This window comes from Bos indicus x Bos taurus, chromosome 5, assembly GCF_003369695.1.
Source record: "Bos indicus x Bos taurus breed Angus x Brahman F1 hybrid chromosome 5, Bos_hybrid_MaternalHap_v2.0, whole genome shotgun sequence".
NCBI lineage: Eukaryota > Metazoa > Chordata > Mammalia > Artiodactyla > Bovidae > Bos > Bos indicus x Bos taurus.
Window position 1 is genome coordinate 9,586,535 of NC_040080.1, and position 13,256 is coordinate 9,599,790.

At 58.5% G+C, this 13,256-nt stretch overlaps 1 protein-coding gene across 1 annotated transcript; it reads left to right on the forward strand.

Annotated features, from left to right (window-relative positions):
* The first annotated feature begins 254 nt into the window (after nucleotides 1–254).
* CBX6 (chromobox 6) lies at nucleotides 255–11,098 on the forward strand. The gene is made up of 5 exons (XM_027540757.1): nucleotides 255–417; nucleotides 597–640; nucleotides 807–872; nucleotides 1,016–1,082; nucleotides 5,473–11,098. Exons 1-5 carry the CDS (start codon nucleotides 349–351, stop codon nucleotides 6,469–6,471), a joined length of 1,245 nt encoding a protein of 414 aa, XP_027396558.1. The 5' UTR covers nucleotides 255–348; the 3' UTR covers nucleotides 6,472–11,098.
* Nucleotides 11,099–13,256: the final 2,158 nt, after the last annotated feature.

A 13,256-nucleotide genomic window follows, 5' to 3' on the forward strand; every position in this document is an offset into this window, starting at 1 on the left:
TAGGATTGAAGCCGGGGTGTCCACAACCCGGCTTCCCGCAGGCCAAGCATCTCCTTCCCCGGCTTCGGGGCCGCGGCTCCCCGAGCCAGGCTAGGCCCCTTTAAGAGCCAGCGCGCGCCCTGGTCCCGCGTGCGCTCACTTTCCCTAGCAACCGCCCCGGGGGAGGAGGAGGTCCTGGCAACGGCGCACCAGCCCGGAGGGTCACGTGACGGCCCGCAGCTGGAACGCGAGCGCGCGCCCTGCCGCGCGCCCGCCCGCCGAGCCTGAGCGCTGCGGCGCGTGCGCGAGCGGTGCAGCACCGGCCGCGGGAGCAGGGAGTATTATGGGCTGTGGGTGCCGCTGAGCAAGATGGAGCTGTCTGCAGTGGGCGAGCGGGTCTTCGCGGCCGAATCTATCATCAAACGGCGGATCCGAAAGGTGAGCCGCCTCCCAGGGCGGGACGCCTCGCCCCGCAGCCGAGGCCCGAGTCCGTGGGCCAGCTAGGTGAAGCGGTCCCGCTAACCTGGGCTCTCTCGCCCACCCCCGCGCCGTCGCCTCCTCGCGTCCCCGCATCTTCCCCACCCCCACTCTCCTCTTTTTTTCCTTCTCTTTTTCAGGGACGCATCGAGTACCTGGTGAAATGGAAGGGGTGGGCCATCAAGTGAGTGTCACGGGATCCAGGAGCGAGGGGGGAAGGGAGGCAGCGGACATCGGGGCCTTTTTTTTCTTTTTTTTTTTTACCTTGGGGGGTGCGCACATTTGGTCCCTCGCATGTGCCTCTGCCTCTCTGGTTTTGTTTTTTATTTTGTGCATGTGTAACTCGGCAGGTACAGCACTTGGGAGCCCGAAGAGAACATCCTGGACTCGCGGCTCATTGCAGCCTTCGAACAGAAGTGAGTTTGGGAAGCTGGCAGGGGCGGTGGGGCCGAGGCTCGGCTGGGGCGCCGCGCGGGGAAGCGGGAGGGCCGGGGAGGGCAGCGCGGAGTGGGGCCCGGGAAGGGGCTGGGTTTTAACCTCGGGTGTTTCTCGGCCGCAGGGAGCGGGAGCGTGAGCTGTATGGGCCCAAGAAGAGGGGACCCAAACCCAAAACTTTCCTCCTGAAGGTAACCTGGCCCAGCCCCAACAGCCCCCTCTCGGGCCCCTAGCCCGGGCGCAACACGGGGCCTGCAGGGGAGGGACAGATCCGCGGCCGCCCTTGCGGGCGGGCCTTTCGAGAGGGGGGCCCCAGCTGGGCAGGGGGTGGTTTTGAGCCCCCGACGAGCCCCTGGCAGGCGGCCCTGGCCAGTTCCAGCTTCTCTGCAATAGGGGCCTGGGAATGGGGACGAGGAGGGAGGATGATCCTTGCTCACAAAACCAGGGTCTGGGGAGGCCAGCAGGAAGAGGGTGGATGAGGCAGGTGGGGGCCTCTGCACGTGAGAGCTCTGCTGTCCCCCAGCCTTGAGCTGGTGGGGCTCTACCTGGAATTCACGTCCAGAGCAGGAGTGAATGTGATCTCCCTCATGGTGCGGAACAGGGAGAGGCTTTTGGGGTGGGGGGCTGCCTCCCTGTCTCTAGCTTGCCTCTCAGGATTTATTCTGCATGCCTTCCCTTCCGACAGGAGGATCGAACTTAAATTTGACCTTAAGTCACTTCACTTTGAGTTTTATCACCCAGACTGGGCCACTGGTTTCCAGTTATCCCCACTTCTGGCTGTGTCTGGAGGTTCTAATGAGGATGGAGGGGGAGAGAGTAAAAGCATGGCACATTGGCCTTGGCAAGGGAGGGAGACCTAGCTCCAGAGGAAGCCATCTTAGAGGTTTTTGGTGTTTATTTATTTATTTTTTTTAAATGAGAACAGAGTCTGGGAAAGGAAAGTCGAGATGACCCAAGGTGGCAGGCAAGGCTGCAGGCAGTCTCCGTGGGCAAGCACTGTCTCCCCCCTGGTGCTAAGGTTTTCTCAAGGCCCCGTCCCACCCTGACAACCTATGACTTTGTGGCAGTTGGCATGAGCAGGGCAGACGGGACTCTGCAGAAAAAAAGGCTGTTCAGAATGGCAGGTCCTCAGAATCTCCGATCTGTCCGAAAGGCTCAAAGCCCAGTTGGTGAACTCTCCAGCCCCCCACTTTCCTCAAAAGGACTGTACATGTGTATAAAGTTTGCCTCGGACTTAAAGCAGAAGTGAAAGAAATAATGGTTTCCAGAATTACATCCTTCTGTGACCCTTGTCTCCAAATTACACACATCTTAGGAGATTCGTGGAGCAATCTTAACCCTTGATGTTTCTTTTCGGGAGGGATGGGGCAGAGCAGCAGGATGCCAGTGGGCTGTGTGACAGCCTCTCACAGTGCAGCTGGAGTGCCCTCTAGCGGGGAAGCGGGTAACGGCCATAAGCATTGATTCAGAATGCTTTTCTTTTTTAAATAGCTGTAGTTCTGGCTGTGGGCCTCATAGTGTTGAGCCCCGACATGGATTATCTCCTTTCGATTGCTCAAAACCCCCCTACGAAGTAGGGAATGGTATCCCTCTTTTGCAGATGAGAAAATCAAGGCCCAAGGAAGGGACGTGATTTTACCTGAGCTCCCATCACCCAGCTTCCTAGCTTTATCATGTCTCCTTTTCTTAACCCTGTTCCTCAGGGAGTATACATCAGGTTAAGGAGAAAAGATGGACACACACAGGAAACTATGAAGGCTGCAGAGCTGGTGGGGCAGGGGACAGAGAGGCAGATGAGAGGACCTTGATTTGGAGACGAGATGAAATAGATACTCAGCATGAGAGAGAGATTTGCAAGGGGTGATGGAGATCAGCTTGGTCTGAACCCAAGAGGCAGTGTCTAATAAACAAATCACACTCAGGTAGCACTCACTTGCTGCAGGGAACTATTCTGAAGAGAACAAGAGCCCATGAGGTAGGTTGCATTATCTGCATTTTATACATAGAAAAACTTGAGACCAGAGAGGTTAAATAACTTGCTTGTGATCATGGAGAGGGAGTGGTAGAGTCCAGGGCTTTATCTTCCACGTTATCTAGATGTAGTACATGCCAAGCCCTGGGAGCTATGCCCATCACCCCGTCAGAGTGCAATAAATGCACTGGCTGTGGTTACCATTTTTAATTCACAGGCAGACCCAGGTCTCACTTTCAAAGAATTCTCATCCTGGGGAGGGGAGAGGAGGAGGAGCATAAACTAACCCCCTTTGAAAAAACATTTAGAAATTACAAAGTAAGAAATTTTTTTGTAGAAAGGTTGGAAGCCATACATTAGAAAAAGGTTACTCTCAAAAGCACTACCCCTTGGATAGACAAGTCTAGCATTTCTCGAGTGATTGCTGTGTGCCAGGCGTTTTGCTAAGCAGGTAACATATACTATCTCATGGTCCCAGGAGTCCCACAAGCAGCCAGGGTTTCATCCTGGATCTGACGTTTGCCTTGCCTACATGCTTCACCAGTCCCCAGGGACCATGCATCGCTGCTGGACTCCGGCAGAATCGTAATTACAGAGGTCCTGGAGCCCCAGCCACGTTCAGAGGGAATAAAGTCTAACCCCCAGGGTATTGGAAAGAGTGGGGAATCCCCTAAGCTCCCTTGGGGATGAAGCTGCAAAAAGCCCTTACTGCCTTGCCAAGGAAGGCTGGCTTTCCCCTGCCTTTGTCTGGGAAGGGGTATGAGGGAACCAGCCCCTGGCTCCACTTGCTCTGAGCTGGAGGAACTGGCAGCCCTGGCACAGGGGGGTTGGGCCCACATATGCTGCCACCTAGTGGCTGGAGGGATTGTTAACTAAGCCACCCCAGGAGACGAGACAGAACTTGGAGGACATGTGCCTCTTCCACGTTCTAAATGACATCCTCACTTATTCAGCATTTAAGTCCACAAATAACTTCCTTCTGGGGCTTGTGGTCAGATACACTCTAGTCTTGTCTACCAGGCTACCTCCGGGGTTCTGATTAAGCGTCCAGCACCGTGGGGATGGGTGGTGGAGAGACCCCTAACCACAGATCACACTCTTGGGGACCCCAGAGACTGACCCGTGGGAATGTGCCCTTCCTCTCAGCCACCCCAGCTCTCTTGGCTGGAGACAGTCACTGCCTAACAATCTCCCCCACCAGGAGCAAGGGTATCTGTACAGAACCCAGACTGGTCACCCATCTCTACCCTCTGTCCAGCCATGGCTTTCCGTTCCCTGGGCCCTCTCTGCCTCCACCATTGGTCTTAGCAGTACCCCTTCAGCAGGCCACCTGGGCCTCCACAGACGCTTGGGGCATAGCTCAGGAAAGTCAAGGGTGTTTTTTGTTTGTTTTCCTACTGATGCTTCATCCTCCAAGACAGGGACCTAATCTGTGCTCCTCTGGAACCTGTACTTCTTGCGTTGAATCACCCTGTACCCTAATTGCCTGTTACCTGTCTTTTCCTTGGATTGCTGCCCCCAGGATGTAGAAGCTGTGTGTGGTCGCAGCGGTAGCCCCAAGCAGCTGGCAGGTGACTCATTAGCACTTTCTTAGTGAGGGAAGGACTGGCCCCTGGAGGATGGCTTACCTAACCTTGTGAGTCTCTTGCCCTGGACCTGGGGTCTCTGAGGGCCCTGCCACACACATCCTGCACCTTCCCTGAGGTAGCAGGTGAGCTGCTGCAGAGTCCTGGGGCTTTACACACTTCACACCTGGGACTGTGTGCAGCTGGGCTTAGGAGCCTGGTGCAGTAAATATCGCTTGTTCCCCACAGACTTCTGCCCAGCCGTCCTGCCCCCAGGCCATCTTGGCACAGACTGTGGCGAGGTCCATCCCACCTCTTAGCCCATCCCCACCAAACCGATGCCAAGGAGGTTTTAGGTGCTGGCTTTGAAATCCGTTGGCACCAGTTTGCTCAGACCCAGGCCTTGAGCCAGACCCTGGGCAGACAGATGAATCAGACCCAGGAGGGGAAGTGCCAGGGGCTGGGAGTGAAGAGGAGGGCTCAAAGGTCTGCCCCCAGAGTTGAGGAGGTGAGACTGAGCTGGAGGTGCAGCTTGTTCAGAGGCAGAGAAAGGGCTCAGGGCATCTACAGATAGGTCCATTGGGCTGGGGTGTGGGGTGGAGCAGGGAGAGATCACCCTCTGCGTTTGGTCACCAAGAATTAGTCCATGGAGGAGTGCCAGGCTGGGCCAGGATCTTCCCAGGGCAGAAGTGGTCCGGGGCTTCTTTGCATGCAACATCCTGGCAGTTCCACTTCTGTGTGTCAGCAAGGACAGCCAGTGACTAGTTTGTCCCTGTGGCCCACAGCCGAGCTGGGAAAGTCAAGCCTTGCAAGTTGGGCCTGGATGAGGGTCTGCCTTGCTCCCCAGCCTTCTGCACTTTGCATCACCTGTCTGAACCTGTTTCTTTTTATCACTCAGGCAGGGGTAGGAGCACAGGCTGATTTTCTTAAGTGCCCTCAGGATGGTTTCTTGACCCCAGTACTCGTGGGTGGCCGAGGCAGGGGATGTCCAGAGGTCAGCGGGCAGCCCAAGCCCTCAGCCACCTGCCGCCCTCTGTCTCACAGGCGCGGGCCCAGGCGGAGGCCCTCCGCATCAGCGACGTGCATTTCTCCGTCAAGCCGAGCGCCAGCGCCTCCTCGCCCAAGCTGCATTCCAGCGCTGCGGTGCACCGGCTCAAGAAGGACATCCGCCGCTGCCATCGCATGTCCCGCCGCCCCCTGCCCCGCCCAGACCCCCAGGGGGGCAGCCCCGGCCTTCGCCCGCCCATCTCCCCTTTCTCCGAGACGGTGCGCATCATCAATCGCAAGGTCAAGCCGCGGGAGCCCAAGCGGAACCGCATTATCCTGAACCTGAAGGTGATCGACAAGGGCCCAGGCGCAGGCGGCGCCGGGCAGGGGGCTGGGGCTCTTGCCCGCCCCAAAGTCCCGTCCCGGAACCGCGTCATCGGCAAGAGCAAGAAGTTCAGCGAGAGCATCCTGCGCACGCAGGTCCGCCACATGAAGTTCGGCACGTTCGCGCTGTACAACAAGCCCCCGCCCGGCCCTCTGCAGCCCCCGCCTGCCGGCAAGACCGACATCACCGCCTCCCCCGGCCAGGGGCTGCTCCTGGCGCCCCCCAGTGCCCCCTACGACGCGCGCAGCTCCAGCTCCTCCGACTGCCCCTCGCCCGTCCCGCACTCCTCCGAGCCGGAGGACGCGCCCCCCAAGCTACTCCCGGAGACCACGAGCCCGTCGGCCCCCGACTGGCGGGAGCCCGAGGTGCTTGACCTGTCCCTCCCGCCTGAGGCGGCGGCCACCAACAAGCGGGCGCCTCCCGAGGTCCCTGCAGCTGCCAGCCAGGCCCTTCCCACCGTCCCTGAGCCGGCCGGCGCCGCCTCCGAGCCCGAGGCGGGGGACTGGCGCCCTGAGATGTCACCCTGCTCCAACGTGGTCGTCACCGACGTCACCAGCAACCTACTCACGGTCACTATCAAGGAATTCTGCAACCCAGAGGATTTCGAGAAGGTGGCTGCTGGAGTAGCAGGCGCCGCAGCGGGGGGTGGCAGCAGCGGGGCGAGCAAGTAAGGGGGGCTCCACCAAGGAGGGGGGGCTGGGGGGCGCCCTCCTGCCCAAAGTCATACTCTTGCTCCCGCCCCCCACACTCCCCGCCCTCAGACAACCCCGCCTGTGCTTTGCTTGTTTCAAAAGGCTCGGTGTTGACCCCGGGATGGGGCTGGGTAGTTGGAGACCCCCTGAAGCCCAGTGGGAGGGGCAGGCCTGAAACGGGGTGGGGCTGGGGTGGGGGCGAGGGCACCGGGAAGTCCTCCCTCTTACCTCTTGGCACCTTCCTTGCCCACCCACGCACGGTGGGGCCTGCCGGGTGGCTCCTGGGGAGTTTCAGAACCTGGGGTTCAGCTGCCCTCCCCACATCCCGCCCTGTGTCTCCCCAGCTTGCTTCCAGCTCTCGCGCACAGCATCTGATTTCTCGGTGCTAACCCCCGGCAGCTGCGGGGATCCTTAGGGGACCCCCATCCCAGCATGGGCACCGTCCCTTTCCTTCCTCCAGATAACCCGGGAAGGAGGGGCAGGGATGGGGAAGCCAGGACAGAGGTGGAGATGAAGGCGGCCGTGGCCCCTCTCTTCCCCTTCTCCCCTCCCGTGCGAGGGCGGCAGGAGCTGGGCCCACGTTTGGACCACCCAGGCGGGCCCCCGTGGGCCCCGCCCACCCGTCTCTTTCCTAATTTCTGTCTTGAAGGTGGGAGGGGCTGGCACGAACCTCGCCTGCCATGGCCTCCGGGCGTCTAAAGGTCCCTCAGTTTCAACCAAAGGTGCTACAAGAACCTGCAGCGCGGACTTCCGGCTGCGCATGCGCCTGCCGCCCCAGGCGCGTCCGCGTGTATCCGTGTCTGCGTGGGGCCCCGGACCTTCCCTGGCCATCAGCCGGGCCTGGGACCTGATCCAGGTCCGAGGAGTTTGCTGCGGAGGCCTAGCTTCCCGGCGCGCGTGTGCAGGGGCGGGGCGCCCGACCCCTGCCTTTCTCCTTTGGGGTGGTCGGACCTAGCATGATGGGGACTGAGGCCGAGGGGAGACAGGCCCCCGTCCCAAGCTGCTGCTTCCTCTTGGCTGTTTGCGGGGAGTTGGAAGCCTGGACACCGTTCTTAGGGTCTCCGGCTTCTCCCCTCCCTGCCCCCTCTCTCTTGCTTGTGATCGCCCAGGCTCTGTCACAGCCCAGCCTTCTCCAAGCAGCAGGAGGCCTCCACTGCTCTAGGCAGCTTCGTTTGCTGCTGCAGCCTGGAAACGAGTTGTCCACGCCAGTGGCAGAGACCAAAACCCCGGTTTTAGGCCGGGTGTTGGGAGGACAGACTGGCCAAAGCGGGGGATAGACGAGGGGGCCCGGTGTCCTTCAGGATAGCGGGCATGTGCAGGACCCGGGGTCTGGGGCACAGGGAATGCAACCCCGCTGGCCAGCCCTGGGGCACTGCCTGGGCGGTTTGCAACGAGTCGGAGTCCTTACTGGTGGCTCGAGGTGGCTTCCTGGTGTGTCAGCTTAGAACCAGTGATGTTAGAAGGAGGACGCAGAAAGGGAATTCCGGCTGGTTAACAAACGCCTTGGCCCTAAGCATGGGGAGGACTCTGTCTTCCGACTCTCCCTGCCAGATTGTGGCAGGGTCCTCTGACCCTCCCCGAAACATTGATAGAACGAGGGTGGTCACAGGGTTTGGGTGTCTGGAGCTCCTGACCCCTCCCCATCCTGCCCTTCTGTTGGCTCCGTGGCCGTCCAAGTGCCAATTGGCTTCGCCCCAAATAAGGGCTGGTATTTCTCCTCTGTCCTTAGAGGGGATTCCCCCCCCCCCCCCACACACACACACACCGACCCCCACCCCAGGTGCGTGTCCACCTGGGTGCCAGTTACAGGTGTTTCCAGAGACCATAGAAATGTGTTTTCCTGAGAGTCCTTGTCATTCGTGACCTTTTTTGTAAAGAAGTTGTGTTTTCAGAGGTGATTTTATGACAGGAAAGTGAAAGAATTAGTTTTGCAAAAAACAAAAAAAAGAAAAAAAAAGGGGGGGAAGAAATAGAAAAAAATATTGTGGGATTCCTATGGGGTTGGGGAGGGTGGGGAGAAAGATATTTAAAGAAAAACTAGTAACGCAGCGATTGCACAGCTGAGGCGGCAATGTTAGGAACGTGGACAGAGGCCTAGGCCCAGTTGGGAGGGCACCCCCACCCCAGCGACAGCCCCTCTCCTTGGCCCTAGACAAGTTAAGCCCTCCCTCCTGTGCTCTGCCCAGGTTCCACTCTTGTCCCAGCTCAGACGGAAGGATGACCCCTGTTCCCAAAGGAACTTGCCAGAAGCTTCAGGGGCCAGGCAGGTAGAGCTGAGATTGGGGGAGGTAGGGGTCAGCAGGGGTTCCACTGTTGCCGGGACCCAGCGTTGGTGACTCTCCAGGAAGGCTGGTGAGTGGGTACAGTTGGGTTCCTTGCCCCCCTGGGAGAGCCTTCGGTGGTGATCATGGTGGGTTGGGGGTAACCCTAGGGAGAGGGTGTGTCCGCCCCGTCTCTTTCCACAGGCAAGTCGCTGCCCTGGACCCCCAGCTGTGCAGCCATGCCCCAGCAGAGGCACGCATGCGCATGGCTGTCTCCCAGGCGGGCAGCTCCCCTGGGGGCCCAAGTGGGCACCAGGTCAAGAGCAAGCGGAGCCCTCCTTACCTCTCTCCCAGGGTGGCTCTGAGCCGGGCCCAGTAGCTCCCACCACACTTGCACAGACCAGCCTCCCATGGGCCCTCCCTCCCCTGCTGCTGCTTTTCCGTTTGCCTAATTACCAAGCAGAAGTTGCAGTTTGGTTGGCTTTATTTTTTGTATGTGAAAGACCCCTCAAGACCCGGTCTTCTTCCTTGTTCAATATTGGTTGGGGTCATCTCCCCTTAATGCCACCCTCTCCTCGCCCCCATGACATAGGAAACAGATGAGGTCTGGTGTCTGGTTTGAGGGGGGAACTTGGAACCCATCCCTGTCTCATTCCCCTCCCAGATACTCAGTTTGCCCATCTGTGAAATGGGTGTATTGGGCAGCATGGCCTTTTCCTAAAGCATGGCCTTTTCACCTGTTGGTGTCCAGGCAGCTGCTGAGGATTAGGTGGTGGTGGAGGTTGCTGGCACTGGGGCCTCTACTCCCACAGCTGCTTTTCATTCTCACCCTGCAAGGGGGTCAGGATCAAAATGGGCTCCAGCAGAGCCCAGTGAGGCAGGCAGAGTGGGAAGGGTCACCCCACTTCCAAGGCCAGGAAACTGGGCCTCTGAGAGGCAAAGCTGCTTCATTGGAATGAAGAGCCCAGCTGCTCTGGCCTTTCGGGGACAACCTTTGAAAGGTGGAGTCCAGGGCCCTGGAGCTACCACAAAGCCAGGGGCTTTCCCTGAGCCAGGCAGTCTTGGGTGAGAGGTCAGCCCAAAGGAGGAAGCTGTTGGCTCGGGGAACTGGGCCACCACCAGCCTTTCTAGCCTCCGGGTGGACCCAAGTGGACACACTGCCTTTTGTGTCTTTAGGGGTTTTGTTGGTGGTTGTTAGTTTTGTGTTTTGGGGGGTTTTTTTCGTTTCTGTTTTTTTTTTTTTTTTTTTGCACTTGGCCCATGCCGGACAGTGGGACCCGCCTGGTCAGTTCCACTTTCAGGCTCCCATGCACTAGCCCAAGGCAGCCTCTTGGGGGCTTGTATGGTTTAAGGAATCACTTTTGAAAAAAAAAAAAAGGAAAGTGTTTAAAGGGTTTTTTCTTTTTTTTTTTCTGTCTGCATCTCCTCTCAGATTGAGAAAGCCCAGAATTAGGGGCTACCACTCCAGGAGAGAGGGAGGGTGTCCCCATCCTGGCCCTGTCTTACTGATAGTTGCCAAGACACCAAGATGGGGACAGGCTGGGTGGAGACCGAGGTACCCATCTCCCAGGCCTGTGGGGTCACCCCATCCCGCCTTGAAGGAGTCAGCACCCCACTCCAGCAGTGGGTGAGTGCCTGTTGTATGCAGAGCTTCAGTTAGGCAAAGAGGGGCTGGTGGTCTAATTGAGGGACCCCTTGCAAGAGGCCACAGTACAAGGAACCAAGGGTTCTGGGGCCTCCCCTTGCTATTGGGTGGAGTAGAGATGGAGACTTCTTGTTGGTTTTAATTTAAAAACGCAAAAGCCTAAAGAAATGTATCTTATAATTTTTTTTTAATTTTTGAAAAGCTCATTTAATGAATTGTGCACGAATGAATTCTATATATATAAAATATACATATATAGCTCTATATTTGGGGAGGGGTGCTATCTCTTTTTTCTCTCATTTTAAAAATGAAGTGTTGTTGCCTTTGTCTGTGGTTCAACCATCCAGCTCCCAGCTGGCTAAACTTTGCCTCCAGTGGTTCAAGACAGGAAACTAGTGGGGGGAGCGGGAGGCCGGAGACGCGGGGCGGGGCTGCCACCCCAGCACGGGCTGGGCCTCCGGGCCACCTGCTCCTCTGCCAGAGGTCACGGGTGGAGAAACGCCTCGTGTGGGCTGTGGGTTTCGGTTCTGTTGTTCGGGCATTGGTTGTTTCTGGGCCGGGGGAGGGGGGTCTGTGCTACTCTCGTCTTGGATGTTTTGTTCTGCTGCTCTTCAATATCGTATCAATGCCAGGAAGGGGGCGCGGAAAGCCTCTTTGGCCCCCCCCCAAATAAATTGTCACATTCCGAAGCTAAGCTCTAGCCCCTGGTCTGTCTCGTTTCTTCTGGCTGGGACTGTGATCTAGAAAGCTCAGGCCGTGCCTCCCCCATTGCAGCGAGGAGAGGGGGTCCTGGCCCTCAGCAGTGGTGGGCCAGTGCTCCAGCCCATTTCCAAGCTCTCCCTCTCCTACCCCGCCTCCACCTTGTAAGTAAGCTAAACTTGAAGGGAGTGCCCCCTACACAGGTAAAGCGACGTGTGTGCCACATCTTGGAACCTGGAGACTACCTGGTCGGCGGGCACGTGGCGGGGTGGTGAGGGTCCCACCATTGCCCAGTCCCCAGGTCCTCACAGCACCTTCAGAGAGGGCATCCCCCGGGGGCTGGATCCCTAGCCAGCGGGTCACCACAGAGCCTGGGAGGGAGCAGGCTAGGGTAGGGGGCACGAGCTAGACCCTTGCCAGCGGTGGTGGTGGTTCAGTCAAGTTGTACCCGAGTCTGTGACCCCATGGACTGCAGCACGCCAGGCTTCCCTGTCCTTCACCATCTCCCAGAGCTTGCCCAGACTCGTGTAATTCCTTTGCCAGTAACAACCAGTGTTAACAAGAAGCTGCTTCAGTTCAGAGAAACCTGTTTGCTGGGTGTTTGTGCGCCTTCTCTAATGAGAATAGTGGACTGAGGAGCGTGTCGGACGCCGCGAAAGCATCAACCCCCTGCAGACGCCGGAGCCCTCACGGGTCTGCTGTGAGCAGCACCTCTGTCCATCTGTAGCCACTCATTTGTCAGGCCTGAAACAGGTGTTGCCTTCCAGCCCTCCCCTTCCCCACCGCCCCCACCCCCTTGTTGTGTAAGCCCCAAGGCTGGCCTCTCCAAGGTGTCCCCACCCTGCGTCCCCACCCCACCTGTCCTGACCCCAGCTCCTCTGACAAAACCTCCATGATCTGCTGTGCCCTCCCGGCACCTCACCTCAGGGGGCTGGCAGCCCTGCTGAGAGTCTTCAGGAAGCCCACTGCCCTCGGGATCATGTCCCAAGTGTCCCCCACCCCCCCGGCCACACACACACACACACACACACTGTACCCAGGGAGAGTGCCCTGCCTGAGCCCCCATCCCTGTTCTGGCCTGAGGTCTTGGCCCTCCCGTCCCTCAAGGCGGGCGAGGTCTTCATCCCCAGCCTCACCCCCTAGGATCCATGCCTGACACCTTTTCTACTAAGTGTCACCAAGCTCGGGCCTCCTCCCTTGTTAGCACCGTCAGCGAGGCTTGAGAGTGGCGGAGCGGTCGACGTGGGGCCCCAGTGCCACTCGTCCAGCTGGCCGAGGTCCGACAGGAGTGTGTTTCTGTCTGAGAATGGTCTAGAAACAGAAGTTGGGCAGGGGGGTGGGGAGGTGGGGGCGGGGGGAGATGGGACCCCGGGTCGAGTCCGGGCTCCGAGACCCGCTCCCACTTTGTCATCTCGCCCAGTTCAGGGTTCCATCCTCCAAAAACCCCCATTTGGTACTTAAACAGCAATAACCTGAGTAGTCAGCACACCGGCTGCCTGTCAGGCCTCTGTGAGCTCTCTGCCTTCCCCTCTCACGCCCTGCCCACCCTCCCCAGTGCCCAGGGTGATGAGCCAGTGTCACAGAGGAGGGCCAAGGATAGAAGAAATTCCTTGAAAAAAAAAAAAGAAATTCCTTGGCCCCCTCAGTGGCACAGCAGAGGGGGGCTTCCCCACCCCCACCCTTTTCTCTCTGGGGTTGAGACCATGTGGGCTGCCCTTGTGAGGGGCAAGCATCTCGTTGCAAGCATCATGTTCAGGGCTTAGCATCTCGATTGCCCCTTGTCACAAGTCCTGGGGGCCTTGTCTCAGCAGCCCAGTCCACCTATTAGCTGCGGATAAATGAGTGTGACCTCGGCAGCTTCTTAAGGAGGATGGGAGGGTTTGTGCCAAAGCTTGGGCAAGACCACACAGCTGGGCTCAGGGAGCCCAGCGTGCCCCGCTTGAGGTGAATCAGCACCCTGGCATCCTGCCGAGCTGGTGCCTCGTCCACCAGGCGAGCGGCCCCCTCCCCTCACCCCACCCTATTCCTGGGCGTCACCGGGAGTGAAGGTCAGCCGTGGGGTGCAGCTTAGGAGCCAGGTAAGGCGGAGGGGTTGAGATGCAGTGAGAATGACAACTTTGCAGATTTATTGTCATCCCATAGAAGCTGAAAGTGTGCTG